This window comes from Carlito syrichta, unplaced genomic scaffold, assembly GCF_000164805.1.
Source record: "Carlito syrichta isolate Samal-C Ts95f unplaced genomic scaffold, Tarsius_syrichta-2.0.1 Scaffold309147, whole genome shotgun sequence".
NCBI lineage: Eukaryota > Metazoa > Chordata > Mammalia > Primates > Tarsiidae > Carlito > Carlito syrichta.
Genome location: NW_007253243.1, coordinates 366,658 through 388,554, shown reverse-complemented (window position 1 = coordinate 388,554; position 21,897 = coordinate 366,658). Strand labels below are relative to the sequence as shown.

Here is a 21,897-nt window from a genome sequence, read left to right as displayed (position 1 = left end):
TGCCCAGGCGGGTCTCGAACCCGTGGTCTCAGGCAATCCACTCACCTCAGCCTCCCAAAATGTGGGATTACAGGCTGAGCCACCAAGCCCGGCTATCCCTTTCTTACATTATTATAATTGTTGCAGGTCTGCTTATGAGCGAGAACATATGGTACTCTATTCTTTGTTTCTGTGATAGATCGCTGAGTATGATTGACTGTAAATCCATCCAAGTTGCTGTGAAGTCCATATGTTTGTCCTTCTTTATGGCTGTATAATAGTCCATATGTACTACTTTTTAAAATCCATTCCAGCTTCAATGGGCAGCAGGGTTGGTTCCATGTGTTTGCTATTGTGAATAGAGTTGCAGTGTTTTTTATTTTATTTTTTCAAGTTAGGGTCTCACTCAAACTGGAGAGCAGTGGCACAATCATGGCTCAACGCGGCCTCAACCTCTTGGTCTCCAGTGATCCTTTTGCCTCAGTCTCCCGAGTAGCTGGAACTACAGGTGCTTGCCAACACACTTGGCTAATTTAAAAATTTTTTTTAGCCGGGCTCAGTGGCTCAGCCTGTAATCCCGCACCTTGGGAGGCTGAGGTGAGTGGATTGCTTGAACCCACGGGTTCGAGACCCGCCTGGGCAACTTGGCGAGACCTCATCTCTACAATAAATCAAAAATCAGTCGGGTGTGGTAGTGTGTGCCTGTAATTCCGGCCACTCGGAAGGCTGAGGCGGAAGGATCACCAGAGCCCAGCAGTCGAGGTTGCGGTGGCTGGGAGCGGCCACTGCACTCCAGTCTGGGCAAGAGTGAGACTCCAACTCAATAAATAAATAAATAAATAGAAATATAAAAAATATCAAAAAGAAGCAGATCACAAGTGGTCTTTGCTCTTGAAGAGCTCAGTCATGCTCCTGTGTTGAAGGGTGAAGACGCACCCAGAAAGGTTGTCGGGAGGGCTTGACACGCAATGTGCGTTGGCTCATGCCTGTAGTCCCAACACTTTTGGAGGTTGACATGAGCCAACCTGGCTTTCTTTTTAAAAAAAAGTTTTATTGAGATGTAATTTAGATGATACACAATTTGCCCATTAAAAGTATACAGATAGCCGGGTGGGGTGGCTCACACCTATAATCCCAGCACTTTGGGAGGCCGAGGTGAGAGGATGGCCTGAGCCCATGGGTTCCAGACCAGCCTGGGCAACTTGGCAAGACCTACAATAATTAAAAAATGAGCCAGGTGTGGTGGTGCACACCTGTAGTTCCAACTACTTGGAAGACTGAGGTAGGAGGATCACCTGAGCCCAGCAGGTGGAGGCTGTGGTGGACGTGAGCGTGCCACTGCACTACAAACTGGGAGACAAAGCGAGTCTCCAACTCAAAAAAATAAAATAAAATAAATAATAAAGTATACAGATCAATAACTTGTAGTATAGTCACAGTTACACAGATGTGTGCAATTTTAGAGCCTCTTTGTGACCCCCAAAGGAAATCATCGCACCTCAACCCCCTCAGTCCCTCCCTCCCCCACACCCTAGCTCTAGGCATCCACTAATCTTCCTCTCTCTACAGATCTCCCTATTTTGGGTAATCCGTATCAGCACAGTCCCGTGACATGTGATGTCTATGGCTGACTTCTTTCACTTAGCGTAGTTTTTCAAGGTTCATCTCTGCTGTGGCATGTGTTAGCATTTCGTTCCATTTTATGACCTGGCTAAACAGTATCCCGTTGTATGGACATACCACGTTTTATTTGTCCCTCTGTGGGTGGATGTTTGAATTGTTTCTGCTTTGGGTTATTCTGAAGAATGCTGCTGTGAACACTCTGATGCAGGGTTTTGTATGGACATGTTTTCATTTCTCTTGGGTCTCCACCCAGGAGGGAAACTGCTGGGCCATGTGGTGGGGGCCACTTCTTACTGTCCCTGAGATTTGTTTGTCTTACACAGCTCTGTCACTGAGAGACGTGTGGTGGGTGAGTGGGCGTGGAAGCCTCCACCCACACGGTCCCACTCCTAATCCACCTTTGCAGTCTTCTGATTGGGGAAACCGAGACACAAAGGGATGAAGTGATTTGACTCCATTTGGGGCTGGCCCATGCTCTGGGCTTAGCGGTGGCAAGGCTTTATTCTGACTTTGGGGGTCCCGAGGTACTGGGCCTCTGGGTCTCCAGTGGACGGCGTGGCTCACTCCAGCCTCTCTTCCCCCACAGGGTGCCTCTGCCAACTGGTGGAACCATCGCCACTTCCAGCACCACGCCAAGCCCAACATCTTCCAGAAGGACCCGGATGTAAACATGCTACACGTGTTTGTCCTGGGCGAATGGCAGCCAGTTGAGGTATGACTAAGGGAGGTATTGCCCTAGGTAGTGTTTGGCCTCAGGTGGGAGCAGGGAGGACTCCTGCAGGGCTGACATCAGCCAGGCACATGGCAGCTGATTCCTTTCCTAGGTACCCTGACTGTTCCAGCTGGAACTTGTTCATTCATTCATTTAGAGATAGGGTTTCACTCTGTCTCCCAGGCTGGAGTGTAGTGACACAGTCATGGCTCACCACAGCCTTGATCTCCCAAGCTCAGGAGATCCTCTCGCCTCAGCTTCCTGAGTAGCTGTGACTAGAGATGTCTGCCACCACATCTGGCTAATTTTTCCTATTTTTTTTGTAGAGACAGGGTCTCGCCATGTTGCCCAGGCTGGTCTTGAACTCCTGGTCTCAAGCGATCCTCCTGCCTCGGCTTCTTAAAGTGCTGGGATTAGGGATGTGAGCCACCACACCTGGCCTGCAGCTGGAATTTATGTGGAATGGCCTCACATGTAAATACTGGACACGGCTCCTTTTAAAAAAAAAAATAGGGGCAACTCACTCGAGCCCCCTCCCACTGTGGGAGCTTTTCTGTCCTCAATAAATCCTGCTTTCTCGTCAAAAAATAAAAAAATGAAAATGAAAAAAATATTAATTAAATTATTTTTATTTTTATTTATTTATTTTTTTGAGTTGGAGTCTCACTCTGTTGCCCAGACTGGAGTGCAGTGGCCGCTCCCAGCCACCACAGCCTCGACCTGCTGGGCTCTGGTGATCCCTCCGCCTCAGCCTTCCGAGTAGCTGGAACTACAGGCGCGCGCTACCACGCCCGGCTAATTTTTGATTTATTGTAGAGATGAGGTCTCGTCAAGTTGCCCAGGCGGGTCTTGAACCCGCGGGCTCAGGCATTCCACTCACCTCAGCCTCCCAAAGGTGCGGGATTCCAGGCTGAACCACCGAGCCCGGCTATTTTTATTTTTTGAGTCAGAGTCTCACTCTGTTGCCCAGGCTGGAGTATAGTAGCATGCTCATGGCCACCTCAGCGTCAACCTGCTAGGCTCAGGCGATCCTTCTGCCTCAGCCTTCCAAGTAGCTGGAACTACAGGCCCGCGCTACCACACCTGGCTAATTTATTTGATATATTGTAGAATCGCAGTCTCACCATGTTGTCCAGGCTGGTCTTGAACCCCTGGGCTCAGGCAGTCCTCTTGCCTCGGCCTCCCAAAGTGCTGGGGATTACAGACTTGAGCCACCACACCCGGCCAGGGTTTAATTTACAAGAAAAAAATTTGTGGAAACACATTGATGATGAAACCAAAGTTTAGAGGCTCCTTGTTGCTTTTATGCAGATCTTAAGAATGACAGGGCAGCCGGGCGCAGTGGCTCACGCCTGTAATCCCAACACTTTGGGAGATAGAGGCGAGAGGATCACCTGAACCCCTGGATTCGAGACCAACCTGGGCAACTTAGTGAGACCTTGTCTCTACAATATATTTTTAAAAATTAGCCAGGCGTGGTGGTGTGTTCCTGTAGCTCCAGCTACTTGGAAGGCTGAGGTGGAAGGATCACCTGAGCCCAGCAGGTCGAGGCTGCAGTGGCCGTGAGCATGCCACTGCACTCCAGCCTGGGTGACCAAGTGAGACTCTGACTCAAAAAAAAAGAATCACAGTGCTGCGCACAGAGTAGGGCATGGTGAGGCCTTGCCAAAGGAGGCCAGTGGACCCTCAGTAAGGAGCGGCATACGAATGGAGTACTCCCAACAGTGTTGGTGTCCAAGGCCTTGGAACAAGGAGAGCAGACTGGCTGGTCCCCCCTTTCATTTCCACCCAGGAAAATATCTGAGTAGAAACCTGGGTTCTCTGTGACATGGCCCCTTCACAGGAAATTAGCCAAAGTTCTGTGCTTTGGAAGCATTGAGCTCTCTGGCCTGACAGGGATTCTGTTTTCTGCCAAAATACATGCTTTTCTTTTTCTTCTAGGAAATGGTTTGCTAGCTTTGATCAGTGGTATCTAGATAGCAGAGCTGATGAACCTGGGGCCTTCTGATAAGTGGGAACAAAGATTCCCTTTCTTGGGGACGCTTTCTGTTGTCCTGCCATGGGCTATCCTGGAAAAGGTTCTCTGTGTCACTAGCAGAGAAAATCTAGTCCCACAAGCTGTGCGGCCAAGAGGGCATCTTTCCTCTCTCTGCCTGGTGTCTGGTGAAGCCTCTTCCAGTGTCTCACCCCTGACGCTTTTGGCTTTCGGGAAGGGGACGGGGTGGGAGGCTCCAGGGATCTGGTTGTCCATTTGCCAGTGGCATTTGGAAGTCTGCGGCCAGTGCCATGGTGTTCTGTGCAAACCTCCTCTTATACTCACGGGGAAAGGGCTAGTGCTTTCTGGGGTCCTGATTGAACTATGCCCCTATGCCCACAGGACGATGCTGCCCTGGGAGGAACTCTGGGCTCTTGACTGAGGTAACAGTGGGTCTGATGGCACTTGTCACATGCCAGTCCCACTCACCTCAACAGGGCCACCCAGCTTGCCCCAGGCAACCCTGCGTCAGAGTCCCAAGCCATCCTTCCGGCCTCCACATGGAGGATTCCTACCAGGGCTCCTATCTCCAGGCACGGATAAGCAAAGCAGCCCAGTCAGGTGACTTGCAGGACTGTGACCAGCGGGGTCTCAGCAGGGAAACCCTTTTCTTGGTTAGTTTTCTGCATTTTGGTCCTTTTTTTTTGAGTTGGAATTTCACTGTCACCTAGGCTGGAGTGCAGTGGCACACTCACAGCCACCACAGCCTCAGCCTGCTGGGTTCAGGCGATCCTTTCGCCTCAGCCTTCCAAGTAGCTGGAACTACAGGTGAGTGCCACCATGCCCAGCTAATTTTTTGATTTATTATAGAGATGAGGTCTTGCCAAGTTGCCTAGGCTAGTCTCGAACCCCCTGGGCTAAGATAGTCCTCTTGCCTCCACCTCCCAAAGTGCTGAGATTACAGGCGTGAGCCACCACACCCTGCGGATGTTTCTTTTTTGTGTGTGTGAGAAAGCAGGATTTATTGAGAGGACAGAAAAACTCCCATAGTGGGAGGGGCCCGAGGGGGTTGCCCAGATGTTCTTTTTAAGATATAACCCTTAACAGCTGAGTGTGGGGTGGCTCACGCCTATAATCCCAACAGTTTGGGAGGTTGAAGCGAGAGGATCACTTGAGGCCAGGACTTCAAGACCAGCCTGGGCAACATAGCAAGACCTCATCTCTACAGAAAATTAGGTAGGTGTGGTGGCATGCACCTGTAGTCCCAACTACTCAGGAGGCTGAGGTGGGATCACCTGAGCCCAGGAGGTCGAGCCTGTGGTGAGCCGTGATGGTGCCAATGCACTCACTCCAATCAAGATGACTGAGTGAGACACTGACTCAAAAAAAAAAAAAAAAAAAAAAGGAACCCTTCTATGTTGAATATTTCTGTTATCATGATTGGGGTTTCTCCAGGATTCAGGAAAACAATGATTATTTAGGTAGCTGCATTTGTCCTGCTCATATCTCTTATAATTCTAGTTGGTTTTTGCTTGATTCTCTTGAGTTTCCTGGGTAGACAGCTATGTCCTGGAAAGTGACAAAGACGTCATCTCTTCCTCTTTTTTTTGAGTCGGAGTCTCACTCTGTTGCCCAGGCTGGAGGGCAGTGGCATGGCTCACGGCCCCTGCAGCCTCTACCTACTGGGCTCAGACAATCCTCCCACCTCGCCCTCCCAAAGTGCTGGGATTATAGGCGTGAGCCATCGCGCCTGGCCATCTCTTTCTTTCTGATAGCTCCACTCTTGCTTCTGCTTTGGGTTTTATTTCGTAGAGTGGACCTTTCAGAACTGAATGAAACAGTGGGGATAGGGGCGGCTGTCTTGTTTGTCCGGCTGACCTCTCTTTTGCCATGTCGTTGAGGGGGCTGGTGAGGCAGTTATCCGTACAGCGCTGTAAATGGGCCCCAGAAGGCGTGCCCCACCTGGGATTCCCCGCCTCCATTCATGTGGGAAACTGCCCCTGCCCCTCTCCTCTGCCTGTGGCATCAGGTAGACCTTCGTGAACAGGCAGAAGCCGCCAGGCCCATTGGAGCCCCACGCCCTCCTCCCAGGATCTTTGGTCTGGGACCTTACTGTTCTGCCCTGGCTGGGGAGGCCTTGCTGCTCACGCCTCTGTGTGTGTGAATTTGCAGGTTCCCAGATCCAGAGACTGGGCTTGGCGACAGCTCCCCTCCCCCCAGCCCTGGACGGACAAGGGAGGCCCTTGTCATTCCTCAGACATTTTGTTCCAAAGCTGAAAAGTCCCTCCACATGGCCCAGCACCCCCCGCTTCCAGGCCCTCATCCAAGCCTGGTCTTGTGGTCTGTGGGGAGGTGGAACGCAGGAGGGTCAGCCCAGCCGCTCGGCCCAGCCGCGCTCCCTGCCTCTGCCCCAGCCCGTGTCCCAGGATACCAGCCCTGACTTGGAAATGCAGTGTTCCTGGTCAAGGCGAGGCCCATGTGTGTCACCATCTTCTTCTTGGGGTCTGGCCACCACCGGTACCACCCATGCCCTTGCCCTTGCCCGGCTGGGTGGGAGCTGTGTTTATCTTCCTGGCAGCTCCCTTCCGGCCCTGCCTCCTGGGCCTTCTCCCTTTGTTTTTAAGATATAACCCTTAAAAGCTGAGTGTGGGGTGGCTCACGCTTATAATCCCAACAGTTTGGGAGACTGAAGCGAGAGGATTGCTTGAGGTGGAGAGGAGATGCGAGGAGTCCTCCATTCCTCGCACTTGGGGTCTCGCAGCCCCCCTGGGAAGAAGTTTGACTCTTGTTGAGTGAGCCTGTGGGCTCAGCACCGCCATGGCGGTATGCTTGTGAAATATCGTAGTCCTCGCTTGGCTCATGAGGCTGTCATTGACCCCTTTTATAGATGGAACAGCTAAGGCCAAGAGAGACAAAATGATATGCTCAAGGTGGCAGCTACCAAAAGGAAGCACCATTGTCCAAACTCTAGAGCCAGGCCAGGGCTTCTGAGTCCTGGGGAACCCTACCCAGGGCTAGTGCCTGGAAGGCCCTTGGTAAATGTGTTTGCTGGATAGCTCAGGTTTTCTGAGCAGTCAGACACTGGTCTTCCGAGTTTGGTACCTTCTAAAGTACATCTCCCGTCCCTTCCCTGTTCCTGTGACTTCGGCAAAAGGTGTTGGCAAGGAACCGGGTATGAGGAGAGGGCAAAGGGGTAGTTGTGGCACGGGGCTTGGCCTCCCAAACCATGCCTGGACTTCCTGGTTTGAGCAGGGGAGCTCTGGGGGGCAGCTGTACCCTACAGCCCACCTTGCGGCTGCCCTGTGGGTGGCCATTGAGATGGGAACAGCCGGGCTCAGTGGCTCAGCCTGTAATCCGCGCCTTGGGAGGCCGAGGTGAGTGGATTGCCTGAACCCACGGGTTCGAGACCCATCTGGACAACTTGGCGAGACCTCATCTCTACGATAAATGAAAAAATTAGCCGGGTGTGGTAGCGCGCGCCTGTAGTTTCAAGTACTTGGAAGGCTGAGGCGGAAGGATCGCCGGAGCCCAGCAGGTCGAGGCTGCGGGGACTGGGAGCAGCCACTGCACTACAGTCTGGGCAACAGAGTGAGACTCCAACTCAAAAAAAAAAAGAGAGAGAGATGGGAACAGACGTGCAGTGGCATGTTGGTATATCACCACACACACACACACACACACACACACACACACACACGTGGCTGTCACTAGCCTTTCCTTCAGGCCCCACGGTGCGTGTCTGTCCCTTTCATCCGTCCGTCCCTCAGCATCCCTGTAAAGTACACCTCACACCTCCATTTTGCAGCCAGAACTCCAAAGCTCGGGGAAAAGAGGCAGTTTCTCTGATGGCAGATTGCTTCCAGATCCTGAACCCCGCTGCCTCCCAAAGTTGGGATCCTTCAGAGACCAATTCTGAGGCCTTGACTCCTACCAGTCAGTCTGGAGCACCGAAGGGACACAGCTAGAGCCAGGGACAGCCACAGGAGTGTCAACCCCTGTCATCTCTGTCATCCCCCCAGAAGCTGCCATAACCCATGAGGAGTATGCTTGCTATGCAAATACTGCTTCAAAGAAACTCCCCAATGCCTCCCTGCCCCCACTGCCCTCAGGCCCTCTGTGGGACCCTCTGGCCCCTGCTGACCTGCCTGGACTGTTGCACTCACTCCTGAGTAGGGCTGGACCATGCCGAGAAGGTCGGGGTGACCCGTGGGCAGAGCAGTGGTGGACAGACTCCTGGCCAGGGCTGGAGAAGCTGCTCTCAGAGCTAAACCCATAAGCCAGTTTCTTGGCCTCTGGGAGGAGGCTAGGGCAAGACCCAGGGTCTGTCCTGTGGGCCACAGGCTCCCTGGAACCCTGGACTGCGGCAACCCCCCAGAGTGGCCACACCTTGCCGCCATGCTCCCTCCAGCCTGCACTGCCACTGGGGACTCATCAAAGACGCCCTTCAAGGCCTCCTGGGCTCGGACCGCTCTAAGGCCGGCCTCAGCCCTGACCTTAATGATAGTCTTCAGGCAAATGGCCCTACTTTCTGGGAATGAGTGAGAACCTTGCCAAGGCTCAGAAGGCCACATGGAACAAAGCGATTGTTTCTGGGAGAGCTTCAGCTGGGTGTGTCGTGACCATGGCCATTAGCACCAAGTTGCAAGTCCCATGGATGGGTTTGGCTTTGTTCCCACCCACGGCCCCTCCCCTTTGGGAGTCCATGGGCTTGCCCCGTGGCGTTGACAGTGACCTCCCTTTCTATGTTCTCACCTAGACAGCAGGGGCATCGGCCTGGACGCCATCCAAGGTTCATAACCTCTGTAATTCACTTAGATCTCCCGACCACAATAAATAGGACAGGATACCATCGGAGGAAGCAGCCCTGGCCCTTGGATCTGGGGGAACAGATGATGGGCAGGGCAGAGTCCTGGGGTCAGGACTTGGCACTTATGGCCACATTCCCATTGGCTCCAGCCAGCAATTTGGATTCCAGAGAGGTTAAGCGAGTATAGTCAGACTCGCTTCTTGGCGCCAAGTCTGGCTCCGCAAGCGACCCCCCTACATTGCAAGCTGGAGGAGGGAACGGCATCTTTGGTCTCAGTCCCTGAGGAGCAGGGCCAACTGGTCCCTAGGGACTGGACCGTGGTACTGAAGGGCTCCAGGGACCTCCCCCCATACCCCGGGCCACGACCCCCACACCTGGCTCTTGCTGAGTGACCTGGACGGCTTTGGATGATGATGACCAGGCCCCGGCCCAGCCCGCCTCAGTCGAAGTCTCTGGGCACCAGGCTGCCCCAAGGGTGCAGGCTCTGATGGTGAGGGAACTAGTGCCCTAGGTGGGACTTGTGGTAACCAGTGTGGCCTGAGGAGTTGATGTCCTGGCCTTCTCTTTTCTGTCCCCAAGTATAAGAGTCTTCCTGGGGAGGAGGTGTTTGCTTTGGGAAATTACCAGAAGATTCCAGGCAGGCAAATGCTCCCAGCCTGACGGCTGGTAATAATTCTGGGGCCCTTACCTAGGGACTCTAGGGTGACCTAGGAGCTCTCTCTGGGTGCCTGTACCCCGTGTGAGCAGTTCTATCGTGTATTCATTCCACGAGTGTTTATTCAGCACCTGTCACGTGGGCTCTGAGTCAGCTTTTTGGGTGCGTTTCCCAGCTGAGGCTGTTTCCTGTGGACTTAAGCAGTGACTTAACTCTTGAGCCCAGCCTCAGAACCGCCAGCCTCGTGGGCTTGAGGAAGATTGACGCCATTTGGACCTGGCATGCTCAGCTAGGGCTGAGGAAGCGTGGCCCCTGCTGGCCAGGGCAGGGAGAGCCCAGAGGGCCAGAGGGGGCAGATTGATGGGAAGGGGACAGAGGATCACCGTGGGCAAGGGGAAGGGGACGACGAGGCAGTGGCGGAGGGCGGAAGGCTGGACCGAAGGCCACGGGGTGCTCAAGATTGCTTTTCTTTCCTCAGTACGGCAAGAAGAAGCTAAAGTACCTGCCTTACAACCGCCAGCATGAGTACTTCTTCCTGAGTGAGTGCTGGGCCCCTCAGAACCTCTCCCGGGACCTCCCCACCCCCAGAGCGGCATCGCTCGCCCTCCTGCCCGACACCCTTTTCAGACCCAGAAGGTGACGGAAAGCGGGGCCACAGCACCCATCCAGTGCAGAACCCTCTTGGCCCAAGGTCAGGCCAGGAGGGGACGCAGAGCCTTGGAGAGTCCCAGGGTCACACACTTGGTGGTCCTGGGGCTGTCTGCCCACCGTCCTCCTGGGCTCCCTGGCTCCTCTCACGGCTGCAGGGCTGGCCCTGCGTTCAGAGCTCGGCCCACCTCTTTCTGGCCTTCCAGCTGACGGGACGCCTCTCAGCGTCTCTGCTCTCTCTCCTACAGTTGGGCCGCCGCTGCTCATCCCCATGTATTTCCAGTACCAGATCATCATGACCATGATCGTTCGCAAGGACTGGGTGGTAAGTTGAGTAGAGAGCAGGCTCGGGGTGAGGAGGGCGGTGACCGGGGCCAGTGGGTCTGGCGATCTTGTGCTGTGTCCCTGTGTGCCTCGGTGGGGCCCCAGGCATGTCACTCTCAGTACTGGGACCACCAGGAGCCAGTCCCTGACATCTCCACCCCCTCCACCACACACAGGGGGTGTCCAGCTGGGCAGCCCAGCCTTTGCAGAACCTCCACAGAAAGCTGAAGGCAGCTGAGTATGGTGACTCACACCTGTAATTGCAGTACTTTGGGAGGCCGAGGTGGGGGGAACAATCGCTTAAGCCCAACCTGGACAGCATAGCAAGACCTTGTCTCTACAAAAAAAAATTAAAAATTATCCAGGAGGCATGGTGACACATGTCTGCATTCCTAGCTACTCGGGAGGCTGAGGCTGAAGGATTGCCTGAGCCCAGGAGGTCGAGACTACGATGAGTCTTGGTGGTGCCACTGTACTCCAGCCTGGGTGAGAGGGTGAAATCCCAACTCAAACAAAAAAAGATCAAATAGCATCTCATATTTGTAGGACACTTTAAGGGCCTCGAAGAACCTTGTCTTACATCGTCTCATTGAAAGTGTAGGCAAGGGACATGTCTGGCGAGTCTACTGAGAGGGCCCACGCAGGGCTGGAGCAGGGCAGGTGGGGGGGAAGGCACGACTCTGGAAGTCTCTACCAGCCCCATCCTGGCAGAGTCTGTACGCATTCGCTTCTCAGACACACTGGTTGTCTTGCTGTTCTCTCAAAAGCGAGTGTTTGGTCAGTATTCCTGTGTTCTAGGAACAGTGAAGCGAGGCACCTTGCTCATGTCATTCAATCTTGTTTTTTGTTTTTTGAGTTGGAGTCTCACTCTGTCACCCAGACTGGAGTGCAGTGGCTGCTCCTGGCCACTGCAACCTCGAACTGCTGGGCTCCGGCGATCCTTCCGCCTCAGCCTTCCAAGTAGCTGGAACTACAGGCGCGCGCTACCACACCCGGCTAATTTTTTGATTTATTGTAGAGGTGAGGTCTCACCAAGTTGCCTGGGCGGGTCTCGAACCCTCAGGCTCAGGCAATCCACTCACCTCGGCCTCCCAAAGTGCTGGCATTACAGGCTGAGCCACCGAGCCCAGCCAATCTTGTTTTACTGACAGGGCAGGTAGGGCCTGGAGTGACTGAGGGGCCCACCCAGAGTTTCTGGCTCAGCTCAGTGGCTGAAATTAAAGTCAGATCTCCCCACTCCAGGGACTGCTGTTTCCATGGGGCTCACCTAGGCCCCCGGAAGAGTCACCACTGGAAAGCCACCTGAGCCCTGCTGTGCTGGCTGGGGGACCTTGCTGGGGGTGTTTTAATCCGTTTTTATGGCAAATGACTTGATGCAAATATGTAACCTTTTTTTAAAACTGTGTTTGTTCTCTAAGGAGCAAAGCATTAACTAGAAAACGAAATCACACAGTGTCCCTGAAAAGGGTCAGAGTGCAGAGGCAGGGAAATCATCTGCTAAGCCCTCAGCCTTTCGAGGCCTGCATGCAGCTGTGACCTGGGCCAGTGGTGCTCAGCAGGCGGTCCTCTTGGGCCATTGGGCAATCTCTGGAGACATTTTTGATTGTCACACTTGGGGGCCGGAGGGTGCTCCTGGCACCCAGTGGGCATCCAGCCAGGATGGTGCTAAATGCATACCCAGGACAGCCCCTATGACGAAGAAGCGTCCAGGCCAACACACTAGCTGTGTGGAGGTGGGGAGCCCTGGCCTAGAGCAGAGATGATGGTAGACCCCAAGAGCTTTTTTTTTTGAGTTGGGGGTGTCACTCTGTCACCCAGGCTGGAGTGTAGTGGCATGCTCCCGGCCACCGCAGCCTCAACCTGCTGGGCTCAGGCGATTCTTCTGCCTCAGCCTTCCATGTAGGTGGAACTACAGGTGGATGCCACCACTCCTGGCTAATTTTTAAATTTATTGTAGAGACGAGGTCTCGCCATATGGCCCAGGTTGGTCTCAGTCTCTGGGCCCAGGCAATCCTCTTCCCTCAGCCTCCCAAAGTGCTGAGACCACAGGCATTGAGCCACCGCACCCAGCTGGTGGCATCTATTTTAAGACACAAACATAACTGTGTTCCTCTGTCATTTGCCCTGCCCCCCACCTCGGAGACTGTCCTGAGCCCATGGCATGTGCCATCTGCATAAACTACAGTAGAATGAGCTCTCCTGGCAGAGGGATGAGCAAGCAAAGGCCCTGGGGAGGGAATGATCTGGGTCAGGCGGCTGAGGAGAGAGGTTCCAGCCCCACGGGGTTCGTGGGCGATTCTGGGTGGGTGGGGCGGGGACTTTAGCAGGGAGAGAGCGGCCCTCTTGGAGTGAAGGTCATTGTGGTTGCTGGTGGCCATGAGGACAAGCAAGAGACCCCGGGGAGACTGCTGCCCTGGTCCAACTGAGGCGGGGGCTTGGACAGCAGAGGACGTGGACGGTGAAGGGTGGAGCAGCAGGGGATAGGAGAGAAGACGCCCAAGCCCAGTCCCTGTCACCACCCCAGCGAGGGGCACAGGAGCAGGGCTGTAGGGGGAGGCTGGCAGCGTCTGAGGCTGCTGCCAGGGCCCTGAGGTGGGACACCGGTGCCTGCTGACTCTGCCCTCCTCGCTGTCATGCTGGAGTAAGAGGCCAGCCAGGAGGAGACCCACTGTTGAGCAGGGCCACTGGGGACCTGTCCTAGGGTTGGGAACCACCTTCAGAATCCCCTGGCCCTGACCCGTGGCGCCCTCGGCTAACAACCTGCTGCCTGTCCATGAATCTCCCCGAAGAGCAGAGCACGGTCTACTTCCTGCTGCTAGACATTCAGCATCTCCCCAGAAACAGGCTTGCTGGGGTTTCTCTTGGGCACCGCTGCTGGCCTTGAGTATGGGCCGTGCCCGTGTCGGGCAGGGTGGGCGGCGCAAGCCACGCCTGATCTTGTCTCTCTCCGCAGGACCTGGCCTGGGCCATCAGCTACTATGCTCGCTTCTTCGTCACCTACATTCCTTTCTATGGCATCCTGGGAGCCCTCCTCTTCCTCAACTTCATCAGGTGCCTGAGCTTTGCTGGTCCCTCCCTGGCCCTCACGAGCACTGGCACGTAGATGGGGGCTTGGTGTGCACTCCCTGAGGAGAGGCTCAGATGCCTCTGCCTTGCCCCGGGACCTCCTGTCCTGGCGCCTCCGCAAGGGAGGCCCCGGGACCGTGGGTCCATCTGCCATGGCTGAGCCGGACTCTCCTGCAGGTTCCTGGAAAGTCACTGGTTTGTGTGGGTCACACAGATGAACCACATCGTCATGGAGATTGACCGTGAGCCCTACCGTGACTGGTTCAGTAGCCAGGTGAGGGAAGCGGCGGAGAAAGAGGTCAGGGGTCACGGGTAGCTGCAAGGTTGAGCAAGAAAGGGTGGCAGGAATCCCCAGGAGGGATGGGTGGAGGGTCTGGGGAGGCTGAGGTCCCTAGACAGAACGCTACAACATAGAGGGGTGGGCCAGGGACCCCCGGGTGAGACTCTTGGATCTTCTGCCTTCACTCTTGGCCACTCCTGTCCCTTCCCCCACAGCTGGCCGCCACCTGCAACGTGGAGCAGTCCTTCTTCAATGACTGGTTCAGCGGACACCTCAACTTCCAGATCGAGCACCAGTGAGCGCAGGCCTGGATGGGGCCCGGGGAAGGCGGGGAGACCCACCGTGGGGGAGCAGGGACTTCCTCTCGTCTCCCCGAGGTGCATTGATGCCCCCAGTCCTGTGTCACGTGGCTGGAGCTTAGTAGTTACAGAGAGTTTGCATGGACAAAGCACGATCCCGTGAGGCTAACAAGATTATTATTATTTTTTGCTGAGTTGGAGTCTCACTCTGTCACCCAGGCTGGAGTGCAGTGGCACGCTTATGGCCACTGCAGTCTCTACCTGCTAGGCTCAGGTGACTCTTCAGCCTCACTCTTCCAAATAACTGGAACTATAGGCATGTGCAACCACGCCTGGCTAATTTTTTTTTTTTTAGATTAGAAAATACAGTTTATGCCAGGTGTGGTGGCTCATGTCTATAATCCCAGCACTTTGGGAGGCCGAGGTGAGAAACTTTTTTTTTTTTTTTTTGAGTTGGTGTCTCACTCCATCACCCCAACTGGAGTGCAGTGGCACGCTCCCAGCCACTGCAGCCTCGACCTGCTGGACTCCGGCGATCCTTCCGCCTCAGCCTTCCAAGTAGCTGGAACTACAGGCATGCGCTACCACGCCCGGCTAATTTTTGATTTATTATAGAGATGGGGTCTCGCCAAGTTGCCCAGGCTGGTCTCAAACCCCTGGGCTCAGGCAATCCTCTCCCTTCGGCCTCCCAAAGTGCTAGGATTACAGGCGTGAGCCAGTGTGGCCGGCTGCTAGCAAGGTTATGGATCCCGCTGTCTTGACAGGGAAACAGGCCCAACTAGATAGCTTGCCTGGAACATCTGTGGCTGAGGAACTGCCCCGCTGCCACTTGTTCTTGTGTCCCCTCTTGTCACTGTTCCTTTTCCTGTCATTCCTCACCTGTTTCTTTTCTTTTTTGAAAAACATGGCATCTTGTCTCTGGCCACCAGATATCTTCCCAGCTCCCTAGAGCCCAAATACAGCCTTGCCCACAAGGGGCCCACCCTCACCCACACGTGTGCCAGCTGCGTCACCCAGAGAGGAGCCCCCGTGGGCAGGCAGGAAGGGCCACACCCCGGTCCTGCCCTGGACAGGGGCTCCGAGGGCCCCGGCCAGCCTCCACCTCAGCCCTCTCCCGCGTGTCTTCATGTTCTGCCCACCCCGCTCTCTTCCCAGCCTCTTCCCCACCATGCCTCGGCACAACCTTCACAAGATTGCCCCACTGGTGAAGTCTCTGTGTGCCAAGCATGGCATCGAGTACCAGGAGAAGCCGCTGCTGAGGGCCCTGCAAGACATCACCAGGTGAGGGGTGGGTGTCTGCAGCTGCGGAGGGAGGGGCTGGGTGGGGGCTGAGGGGACTGAGGGCCATGCCGCCGGGGCCACCCACGGTGAAGGCAGTGGCGGCCCCAAGGGGAGCCAGGCCCTCCTGGCCCGCATCCCCCCACAAGGGCGCCTCCCCCACTCGGAGGCCTTTCCCTCTGTCTTTCCACAAGGGGTTCCTCGGGGCCCAGAGCTAGCAGCCCTGAAGGCCCCAGTGGCGGCGCAAGCCCTGTTTGGAGCTGAGAGGAAGCACCTGCCACCTCTTCACGGCCCCCACTCCCACTCCCTGGGCTCCTCGGCCCCCATCCTGGTCCCTGAGTCCTGGTCCCTGCCCCTTTCTCTTTGCAGGTCCCTGAAGAAGTCTGGAGAGCTGTGGCTGGACGCCTACCTCCACAAATGAAGCCACAGCCTTCGGGGCGCCCGTGGGGAAGGGGCGCGGGTGGGGGCGAGGGTCAGAGGAAGGGTGGGCTTTTGTTCTGAGGGATATCCATGGAGCTGGAGTCCACAGCACTCACGGGCCCTGTGCCTGGTCTTTCCCTCCTTTTCCCCTTCTCATCTCCTCCCGGCACCCTGCCCTCATAGGCCCTCGCTTCCATGAGCCCCGACCCTCTTCCCGCCCCCTCCTGGACCTTTCTCCCAGGGAGGTGGCCCTGGCCCTACCTCCACCCTCTGCTCCTAGAGATCAGAGGAGACCAGAGGTCCACAGGTCTGGCCTGAGACTCCCCTCCTTGCAGCCTGGCCACTAGGCCTCACACTCCCCTCTTTTGCCTTCAGACGCTCTTGGGGTCTGTGGGGCAGGGTCCTAGTCCGGCAAGGCTCCTTGACCCCATGGGCCTGGTTCCACTCTCCCTGACAGCCACCACTGGTCTGCCCTTTTTTGTAGGGAAGGGTGCTCTATGCTCTGGGTCTCTTTCCAAGGCAGGAATGGCTACCTGGGGCCTCCTTCAGCTGTCCAGGGCCCCAGGCCTGCAGCACAACCTGCTTGGGCCTCGGGGCCTTGGGGTAATGTCCTTTACCCACCCTGGGGTGCTCTGACTCGGCCCTGGACTTGGGCAGGTTCCATCCATGTCTTCCCAACTCGAGCCTATGACCTGGGACCAAATGGGGAGTCCCTTGTGTGGGCTCAGCAGAGGCGATTGCCAGGCTGGGGGGTTCAGCCCCACCCCCCAGCCCTGTTCGGATGCTTGTCCTCAATGGAGGTCCAAGATTTGGAGCGATCGGACCCTTCTCCAAAATGTTCTCTCACCAGCCGGGCAGTGTCTGCCAGTTCCTGGCTGCCTGGCTGAGGACTTGGGCCCTGCAGGAGGGCGCTGGGACTGGGCAGTGCTGCAGCTGCCATGTGAACAGCGCTCTGTCTCTCTCCCTGGGCTCTCCCTGTCTGTGCTTTTGCTATTTTAAACCTTTTGCTCCAGGACGCATTCTGATTAGAGGGGTGCGGCGAGCCTGGACCTTGTGACAATCTGCCCCCGCCAGCCTGGGCTGAGCCTCAGAGGCAGCAGTGACCCTGATTGTCAGGGAAGGCAGAGGGGAGGGAGTCTCGGGAGGAGGCATCCCCAAAGGGCTAGGGAGGGGGTGCTTCCTGAGGGCCAAGCTGGAGCTGGGAAGAGGAGGAGATGGGGCCGGAGGTGAGGGCAGCTGAGGGGTCAGGCAGGCAAGGCGGGGAGGGGAAGTCGCCACTGGGAGGGGCCCTGAGCTGCTGCCTTGCGAAATCTAACCTTACACTAACCAATATGTAGGTACAAGGGAGGGGCGGCCATGCATGGCTCAGAGTGGGGGACCCCCACCCCTAGCACAAGCCAGCCTGGAGGGACCAGTATCTAGTGTTGCCAAGGCAACAGGACCTGCCTGCCCCCCCCGCTCCGGTTGCTCTCCCAGAGACAGGATAAGTCCGTAGGGAACTGATCTTAAATTTTATCGTGTCACTTCCCCACCCCTACATTTTTGGAAATAAAAGAAGTAATTTTATTCTCACCTCCATGTGCTTCCTGCATGCCAAGGCCAGGCCAGGGTGCTGGGCCGCGGGGGAGGCCCAGCACGCCTGGGCACCAAGGAGGGGCCCAGAGCTTGCCTCCCTCACCTGTGGTCACCCTGCCCCTACCCCTCCTTGCCTCTGAAGTACACTCTGGGCTGGGAACTCGGGGCAAATGAGGAATACTGGGCCGCCTTCCTGGTCTCGCAGCTGATCCTGATCGAATTCCAGAGCCGCACTGGAACCACACGAGGCTTTCAGGAAGAACCCCATCTGTCGCCTCATCACTCCGGGTGCAATCTGCCCTCTTCCCTGGGCCAGTTGTCCTCCTGCAGAGCACCAGGGCAAGCAATCCCAGGCCTCAGAAGAAGCTGGGGACCGAGGTGTCTCTTTTGTGGATCCTGTGCCCGTGCAGTGGCTCGTTCAGAAACCATATAGGGGGGGAAGGCCGCTGTCGTCCCCGCCCGGGGTCACCAGTTCACAGGCAACGGCACAGAGACCGGGTCCTAGGCTTGTGACCCCAGAGCCCAGGGAGAGTCGGGGGTACTTGGAGAGTTTGTCCCCAAGCTGCTCTGATCATCTCTGGGCTGGCAGGCCCAAGCCTGGGCAGGTGTGCCAGGGAGGGGCGGAGAGCACCTGGGTAGCCAGCACTCAGGGGCTCCCTCTGCCTTGAAGCTCCTCCCAGACGGGCCGGGGAGAGTGCCAGTGTAGACCTTCAACCCCCTTCCGCTGCCCCGACCCCAGCTTTGCCTGCATGGAGTCCAGCCAGGTAGGAACAGCCAGCTGACAGGTGGGGTGTGTGTGGCTCCCTGTTGGCTGAGGGGTGCCTAGAGCAGGGCCTGGGGTTAAGAGGAAGCCCTGAGCCAGGAGGCAGACCACCCCCACAGACTCACTGAGTGGCCTTGGGGGCGTCTTTTGCCCTGCCTGGCTCTCTGGGCCACAGTTCACACAGGGGCAGGGCCAGAGGGGCCTAAGGCTACTGCCATGTCAACACCTGTGAGCCCTTGGCCTTACCCTTCTGGCGGATCCACTGGAGGCCTTCAAGGCTCAGAGAATGCGCCTTCCATCCTTCCCACCCTGCCTAATGTTCCATCCGCATCCTCGGCTCCCAGGATGGCACAAGGCAAGGATGGCCACAAGCCCTCACCCCCCCCTCACTCGGCCAGCTGGAGATCAGGGTCCATCCCCTGTGACACCCAGGAGTCTTGAGGAGGGGGCGAGTGGTGGGAGAGGGCTGAAGGCCAGGTGAATGCTTCAGCTGTGAGTGCCGGAACGGACTTCCTCTGAGCACTGGGACCTGCTTCCAGCCCCGCCTGGCCCTTGAGCACTGCCCTTGGGTCAAGGAGCTGGGAACATCCATATCTACTCTCTGTGTAACTGCCCCCTCCTGTCCCTGTACTCAACTGGGGCTCCTACCAACACCCCCAGACCTGCTAGCCCCTGCCAAAGTCATGATGTTCTAATATTCAAGTCCCTGAGCGGTCCAACACCCTGTCACCTCAATCCTGGGCGAGGAGGCTGAGACCAGAGAGGGCAAGGATAGCCTGAGGCCACACAGTAGTGAGGGGGATTTCTGCTTCTAACCAAGCAGTCCCCCTAGTCACCTCTTCCCCCTGCGTGCAAATGTCTGGTTCCCATACCAAGGTGACCCGCCCCCACCACGCCAAATGTCAGACTGCTCCCAGGAGGCCAGCGGGGTTACAGGCAGTAAGGAGGGCAGTCAGTCCCTGGGAAGAAGATAAGTGCTCACCCACGTCGCGTGGCTACCAAGATAAAGGGTATCGGCTTTGTGGGTAGTGAGGGCGTGTGTGGGCACCAGGCCCAGAGGAGGGACTGGCCAAGCAACTCGGCTGTGTGTGGATCTGTGGCACCAGGCCCTCAGGCAGCTGGCTGGACACTCAGAAGCCCTTGGGGCCCACCGGGAGGGGAGAGCAGCCTTTGGCAACATGGGCCAGGGCAGGAGTGGCAGCCTCTGGGGCTGAGCTTGGATTGCCATCGGGAGTGACCGGTCACTGCTCCTGTGACCCAGCACTTGGGCCCATTAAGGACACCTCAGCTGGCCTGGCTGCACCATCCCTGGAGAGGTGTATCCCTCTGGACAGGACCTGCGTCTCAAAGAGCCCCTGTTCTAACATCTGAGATGGATATGGAAAACTGTGGAACCAGAGGGGCACCCAGCAACTGTCTGGGAAGAATGTGTTTGTTGAGACAGGGTCTTGCTGTCACCCAGGTTGGAGTACAGTGGCATACACGTGGCTCACTGTGGCCTCCTGCTAGACTCAAGCGATCCTTCCACCTCAACCTCCCAAGTAGCTGGGACTACAGGCACACATCACCAAGCTCAGCTAGTTTTTCATTTTCTTGTAGAGATAGGATTTTACTATGTTTAGGCTGGAGTGCAGTGGCTAGTCACAGGCTGTCACTGAACACTGCAACCTGGAATTCCTGGGCTCAAGTGATCCTCCTGCCTCAGCCTCCTGAGTAGCTGGGACTACATACAGGCACGCACTACTGTGCCCAACCAATTAAAAAAAAAATTAGGCCGGGTACGGTGGCTCACATCTATAATCTCAGCACTTTGGGAGGCCGAAGTGAGAGGATTACCTGGGCCCACGGGCTCCAGACCAGCCTGGGCAACTTAGCGAGACCTCATCTCTACAATAAATCAAAAAATTAACCAGGCATGGTGGCGCATGCCTGTAGTTCCAGCTAGTTGGAAGGCTGAGGCAGAAGGATCGCCTGAGTCCAGTAGGCCGAGACTGTGGTGGCCGTGAGCATGCCACTACACTCCAGCCTGGGTGACAGACTGGGACTCCAACTCAAAAAAAAAATTGGTACAGAAGGGGGTCAACTTTTTTTTCATTTTGATGGGATCTTGCTACGTCACCCAGCCTGGTCTCGAACTCCTGGCTTCAAGTGATCCTCCCACCTCAACTTCCCAGAGTGATGCGATTGCAGGCATGAGCCACCTCGCCCAGTCCTTAACTGCCTTTTCCTTTTCTAACCAGACTGGCTTCCTGTGGCCAGTTCCTCAACAGAACAAGCAGCCACCCGGCATTCTAGGATATTACAACCACGTTCTTATCATCCTCCCCTATTATGGACTATGGAGGCATTTAGGTCTTTCTTCTATGACGTCTGCTCCAAGAGCAAGTATCCAAAAAAAAGAGCAACAGGGGGTAGCAGCGGTGTTGACCCAGGACACAGCGGGTGGGAAGCTCGTGTGGGAAAGGCCAGAGACAGACCCATGACTTGCCCTGTCACCAATGAGTTTGCCCACTTCCTACACCTACCGGTCACTCCCAGTGTGACAAGCAGGGCCAGGCCCTGTGTACCTCCTTTTCCAAAATCTCCCAGAGCTGGGAGACTCTTAGTCAATGTTGGCTAATTGGAGGAACAAATGGACACAGTCATTGTCTGAGCACCAGGACCTTCTCCCAGCCCCGCCTGGCCCTTGAGCACTGCCCTTGGGTCAAGGGGCTGGGAACGCCCATATCTGCTCTCAGCCTAACTGCCCCCTCCTGTCCCTGTACTCAACTGGGGCTCCTACCAACACCCCCAGACCCTCTAGTCCCTGTCAAAGTCATGATGCTCTAATATTCAAGGCCCTGAGCGATCTAATCCCGACACCTCCGTTCTGAACGAGGAGGCCAAGACCAGAGAGGGGAAGGATGACCAGAGTCCACATGGCAGCCAATTTCTGCTTCTAAATCAGCAGTCCCCCTGTCACCTCTACTTCCCCTTGCAAAGAAAGGACTAGTTTCCATACCAAGGTGCCCCGCCCCCATCATGTCAAATGTCAGCATGCTCCCAGGGAGCGAGGAGGGGTTGCAGGCAGTAAGGAGGGCAGTTAGTCCCTGTGGAGGAGATAAGAGCTCACCCAGTGCAGGTGGCTATTGAGATAAAGGCTCACTTCTTCCTGAATGGCTTGGCTTTTTCTCTGGGCCCAGGACTCTTGTGTAGACAATAATAAAGGAACATGGGGCCAGGTGCAGTGGCTCATGCCTATAGTCCCAGCTCTTTGGGAGGCCAAGGTGAGAGAACTGCCTGCGCCCACGGGTTCGAGACCAGCCTGAGCAACTTGGCAAAACCTCATCTCTACAATAAATCAAAAAAATTAGTTGGGTGTGGTGGCGTGTGCCTATAGTTCCAACTACTTGGAAGGCTGAGGCAGAAAGATCGCCTAGCCGGGCTCGGTGGCTCAGCCTGTAATCCCGCGCTTTGGGAGGCTGAGGTGAGTGAATTGCCTGAGCCTGCGGGT

General features: G+C 56.0%; 1 protein-coding gene across 1 annotated transcript in view; it reads left to right on the top strand.

Annotated features, from left to right (window-relative positions):
* The window catches only part of FADS2 (fatty acid desaturase 2), a 39,566-nt gene extending 23,305 nt beyond the window's left edge, over positions 1–16,261 (top strand). Inside the window, exons 5-12 of the mRNA XM_008066854.2 lie at positions 2,189–2,314; positions 10,230–10,290; positions 10,648–10,724; positions 13,677–13,774; positions 13,967–14,063; positions 14,285–14,364; positions 15,524–15,649; positions 16,016–16,261. Coding sequence (XP_008065045.1) covers positions 2,189–2,314; positions 10,230–10,290; positions 10,648–10,724; positions 13,677–13,774; positions 13,967–14,063; positions 14,285–14,364; positions 15,524–15,649; positions 16,016–16,067 — 717 coding nt within the window. The 3' untranslated portion in view covers positions 16,068–16,261. The remainder of the gene's footprint in view (positions 1–2,188; positions 2,315–10,229; positions 10,291–10,647; positions 10,725–13,676; positions 13,775–13,966; positions 14,064–14,284; positions 14,365–15,523; positions 15,650–16,015) is intronic.
* Positions 16,262–21,897: the final 5,636 nt, after the last annotated feature.